The sequence below is a fragment of the Quercus suber genome, unplaced genomic scaffold (assembly GCF_002906115.3).
Source record: "Quercus suber isolate HL8 unplaced genomic scaffold, Cork oak 2.0 scaffold_751, whole genome shotgun sequence".
In the NCBI taxonomy this organism is placed as follows: Eukaryota; Viridiplantae; Streptophyta; class Magnoliopsida; order Fagales; family Fagaceae; genus Quercus; species Quercus suber.
Genome location: NW_027070187.1, coordinates 128,802 through 134,306, shown reverse-complemented (window position 1 = coordinate 134,306; position 5,505 = coordinate 128,802). Strand labels below are relative to the sequence as shown.

At 34.5% G+C, this 5,505-nt stretch overlaps 1 protein-coding gene across 1 annotated transcript; it reads right to left on the bottom strand.

Moving 5' to 3' along the window:
- Positions 1-1,343: 1,343 nt before the first annotated feature.
- LOC136064733 (adenine/guanine permease AZG1-like) lies at positions 1,344-3,582 on the bottom strand. The gene has a single exon (XM_065766848.1). It carries the CDS (start codon positions 3,343-3,345, stop codon positions 1,600-1,602), a length of 1,746 nt encoding a protein of 581 aa, XP_065622920.1. The 5' UTR covers positions 3,346-3,582; the 3' UTR covers positions 1,344-1,599.
- Between the last annotated feature and the right edge of the window lie 1,923 nt (positions 3,583-5,505).

Genomic DNA, 5,505 nt, shown 5'->3' with positions numbered 1-5,505 from the left:
AAGGGCTTTTGGAAATTTCAAATAAGATATAAAACAAAGAAGGAGAAACCACGTAACAATGTTCATTGTTCACCAAAAAAGAGAAGAAATCGGAGCAGTGGAGAAGGACAACAGACGAGAAGAAGAAAAAAAAAAAAAGGAAGAAGAAGATCTAACCCGCGATGTCAATGTGGTGGCAACTTGCTGCACTGGGGTATGTTCAAATCATGCATTTTTTCTTATTTTCCTTTTAGTTTTTGTACTAGCCGAATTTCTCTTTTCTAGCCGAAACGTTCGGTATACTCCGGTACAACCGGTATTGTCCAATATAGGCCGGTATTTTGAGCTGTACATTTTGAAGGTGTTTTGATACCGGTTTATCAATTGGTACGAAGAATTCTGGCCGTACCGGCCGGTACAGTATCAACTTCCTTAAAAATAAGGTCAATAAACTTAAGGCTCCGTTTAAGAAGAGAGAATAGAATAGAATGGAAAGGAAAGGAATAAAAAAAAAAAAAATTTAGAATATTCTTCCCTTCTCTTGTTTGAGAATTTGAGTGGGAGGAAATAGAATGGATAGGAGGGAACACTCATTTCTCTCTATTCCCTTAAAATCTCAAATTTTCATTCTCTCGAAATTGGAAGGAATTAGAGGAAATGAAATTAGATTTAATAATTTTTTTACTAAAACTCCCAAAATACCCCTATATATTCAACCCTTTATTTTAAAATAGGGGTCTAATAGTAATATTGTTATAAAATGATTCCATTTCATTCCTTCCATGTTGCTCTCAAACAGGTTTACTTACATTCCATTCATTTTCATTCATTTATTTTAAAACATCTAATCAAGGTTACTTAATTCCATTCAATTCCATTCATTTCCCTTACTTAAATATATTTCATTCCATTCCATTCATTTCCATTCTCTTATAATCATGTCATTTCATTCCATTTCATTAATTTTCATTCCCTTATGATCATGTCATTTCATTCCATTCCATTCCATTCTCTTATAAACTCCCAAGTGAAGCCTAAGTCAATTGATATCTTCTAATCTTTCCAATTAAAAAGGTATATTTTTTTTTAACAAAAAGTGATATGGGTGCAGAAGCCACAAAAAACATAACACATTTATTCCTAGAAAAAAAAAATCACATTTGCTTCTGAAAAATAAGCTTGAAACCACCTTGAAGGCCTAATTAAAGGTTCAGTAAAATTTGATAGACAATAAAATATATTCTACTAAAACATATCCTAACCAATTCCTAACCATAATAGGACTCTAATTTGATTGTAAAAGCATTAAATGTATTTAAAAATGAAGAAATAATAACCCTAAACTTAAAATAATGAAAATTACATTAAGAAAAACCAAAATTAATCAATTATAGAAATCAAACTGCAGATTCTATCTTACATCAAAGAGGAAAGAGGTCTAAGAATTCGACCTTAATGTTCTACCAACTTAATGTGGAAAAAAATAAAGAAAAAGAGGAGATTTGAAAGCAATTTATATATATATTTTTACAATCCCACTATGGAAACCATTTTTTCCACAAATTTCAAATCCCACACCAATAAAAAAAAAAAAGGCACAATTCTATCACTGTAATAAAATTAAACATCAAGCGCCTTTACATCACTAGGGTCTTCTTCTGTACCATGATCGCGTGTCCCATTGACTTCAGCCCTTACAACACGACCTTTCACCAGTCCAAGCTTCACCAAAAGCAGCTCACCCCAATCCCATAGGTGCAACACGATGTAGGTACCAATCCCACCAATAAGCCCATATGCTATTGAATAAGTCAAAGGCATCAAAATCATAGTCACAAACGCTGGGATCGCTTCCCTCATATCGTTCCAATTAATCTCCACCACAGACTTCATCATCAAAACGCCCACCAATATCAACGGCGGACCCACAGCCCACGCTGGAATTGACGCCAGTAACGGCGTGAAGAAAAACGCCAAGAAGAAATACCCCGCCACCGTCAGCGCCGTTAAACCCGTCCGCCCACCTTCCCTTATCCCCGTTGACGACTCAATAAACGCCGTCACTGGTGACGTCCCTAATAACGAACCCACAACTATTGACGTGGCATCCGACATGAAAGCGAAATATTGTCCCTCGAAATCTCCGTTTCGGTCCACGAATCCGGCAAATCGGGCCATCGAATACAACGTCCCGGTCGTGTCGAGGATGTCCACGTATAAAAACGTAATCATGGCTTGCCAAAAATACCCTTTTCCTATACTCGAAAAACTCAGAGCTCCAGCTGTGTTTTTTATCGCATGCACGTCAACTACCTTTTTGAAATACTCGTACGCCGAGTTACCGGCGTCCGTATCGGGAAACTCGGTCACCTGTGTGTTTCGGAACCACGAAACCGCCGTTACGAAAACTATACCGTAAATCATCGCACCCTTAATGTCTTTCACCAAACAATAAGCTATGATGACGAAGCCAACGATTCCGAGCCAGAATGTCGGGCTTTCCATTGTGTTTCGGAGACAGTAAATACCGCCCGATACGGTACCGCCCGGTAACAAACTAACGGTTCCGTTAGCGGCAGTTATGACAGGTGCTAGTGAAGCACGAGAGGAAGCTGGACAAGCTCCGAGAGTGACTAGGGTTGAAGAACTGTACCCGATAAGTCCGATTCCTTCGTTGTTTTGCAACCCGATAAATGCTAAGAAGAGTCCGATACCGGCAGAGGAGCTGATTCGGACTGGTTTCGGGACGAGTTTAGCGAGTTTTGCTCGTAACCCAACTGCCGAAATGGCTAGAAAGATTAACCCTTCGATGAACACAGCGGCTAAAGCGCTTTTATAGGATACACTACCCGACCCGTGAAACCCGACGACTGTGTAAGCGAAATAAGCGTTGGTACCCATACCCGGAGCCAAAGCTAAAGGAAGGTTCGCAAAGGCACCCATTATCACACACCCAATTAGAGAAGAAGCCACGGTGGCAACGATCAAGTCCTTGCGTATGCGTTCGAGGCAGGCCGAGTAACCCGGATTAACAGGGTCGAATTTGCATGACACGTCGGGTTGGATGACCCGGAGGTTCGACCCGGTACAGCTGGATACGGGTATGGATTGGTCAGAGCAGAGTGGGATACAGTCAGAGACCGAACAAGTGCCACCGGAATCGGTGAGTATGGAGGCGTTGACGGCTAGGATGTAGGCCATGGTGAGAAACGTGGCTGTTCCGGCTCGGAGCTCCGTGGTGAAAGTGGTGTTTCTTTCGGCTACCTTGAACCGCTTGCCCACCCAGCTTTTTTCCACATAGGTGTTTAGGCGTGTCAGGGGTTTCTGCTTCTGAGTCATCTGAGTCTGAGTTTGAGACTCCTCCATGTTGATAATATTATGAGTCCCAAATGAAAGGAATGCGAAAGAAAAAAAAAAAAAAAAAAACTCTGAACTTTGAAAGGGTGGGTGTGTTTTGTTTTTGGGCTGTTATATTATATAGAGTTTAAAGAGAAGCAAGGCTAAGATTAACGGAGAAATATGATTTATATGGTCATAAGAGAGAGAGAGAGAGAGAGGGAGAATCTTTTATTTTTGGAGATACAAAAGAGAAATACATAGAATCTGGAGGATTCTAAACGTGTTATGATTCTATTTATGAAGGGTTTTTTTTTTTTTTTTTTTCTTAAATTATATTTGTGTGTGTGAACAATTAATGAGTAAATGAGTTGTAGATTACTGTTCCAATTAACGTCTTTATTAAGACTAATTGATCAAAACAGACGTGTGTGAACAAAAGGCTTATAAAAAAACGGTGAGGGAGAGGGACCCGTGTGAATGTGAGGCATGACAACTGTTGCTGGCTGCTGAAAAACCTCACAATAATATATCACCAAAGTGGCACAAAGTCTCAAAGTCCAAGCTCTTCAATTACATGTGCCTTGTTTATGAATTTTCTTTTGGAAATATGGAGATGATTTTCCAGCATATGTTTGATTAAATCTCTTTATTTTTCTTCTTCATTTTAAGGTTATGTGCATTATTTTGATAGGTATAATCGTATAACAAAGAATTAGTCAGTTTATTTTTTATTTTTTTTATTTAAATTCACAATGATATTCAATTTGCATTCACACATGCAAATTGAGTGTTACGAAATTTGTTGTAACCCTAACACCTCCTTTAACCTTATATATCCAACACAAGCTTTAACTTAGGAATGTAGTTTGACATTGGAATAATTATCATAGAACAAAGTTTAAACATTGTTTATATATGCAAAATGATAACAATATCATAGATAAAATATTTTACTTTCGATAAAACAATTTAGTCAAAAGGTATTAGACACAATGGTGAAACTAGAAATTTATCCTTGCAGGCCGAAGAAAAAATAAATAAATAATTTTTTTCTATGTATATACTATTTACTATATCCATACTAAAGTAGAATAAGTCTTAATAAACATAATTAAATGTGTAACACAAGTTTAATACTAATATTTTATAATTTAATAGTTTTTAACTTGCTCATAGACCTAGATTTTGAAATTAAAGTCACTACATTTTTTAGAAGATAAATTACAATCTATTAATTAAGTAAAATTGTCAAGATCTTTGTAGCTCCATTGGTTGACATATTCAGGTACTTCTATCGAAAACAACTAGTGTTCAACTCCTCCTTTCCCTATTGTAACTATCCAATAATCAAAAACAAACTAAGTATAATAATTAAGATTTAAAAAATTATCCAATTATCAAAAACTTATTAAGATTAAAAAATTACTAGTAGGTTAAATATTGTAGAAATTCAAACAAACTATCATTGAATGCATAAGAAATATAATCAAATAACCAATCAAACATAACATTATTTTAATTATATGATATATTATATATAATTATCAAATTAAGAATAGTTTATTATATTTATATGTCATATTAATTCCCCAAAAAAAATGTCATATAGAATATATAAATAAATGAATATATCTAAATTTAATGTAAAATAAGAAATAGAAGAAGAAGAGTCAAATAAATGGGAAGTATTTTTTTATGAAAAAAAATAAATCATATACTATATAATAAAAGTTGGGTTTAGAAGCCGTGGTTGAGTAGCTGCATTAAATTACAGAATTTAAAAAAAAAATAAATACTATAAATTTTTTTTTTTTGTACTTATCTTCTTCTCCTATAATTTATAAACTGATAAAAATCTTAGTTTAGTTACAATCCAAACTCTTCATTTCATCCTTTTTATTATTATAATTGACAAGTTGATAAAAAATTTTAATTTGATTACAATTCAAACTCTTCATCTAATCCTTTTTTTTTTAATTTAAAAAACAAAAAACAACAACAATCTTCATCTATTACTTTTTTTTTAAATTATTACTTCCTGTAAAAAAAAAAAAAAAAAAAAGCTACGTATTCAACAACAAAATCTTCCTCTTCACACGTGGCTTCTTTTTTTTTTATAGATAATTATTGTTCATACCGATTCACCAAAAAAGTTTTTGGATAAAGTTAAAAAAAAAAAATTAAATA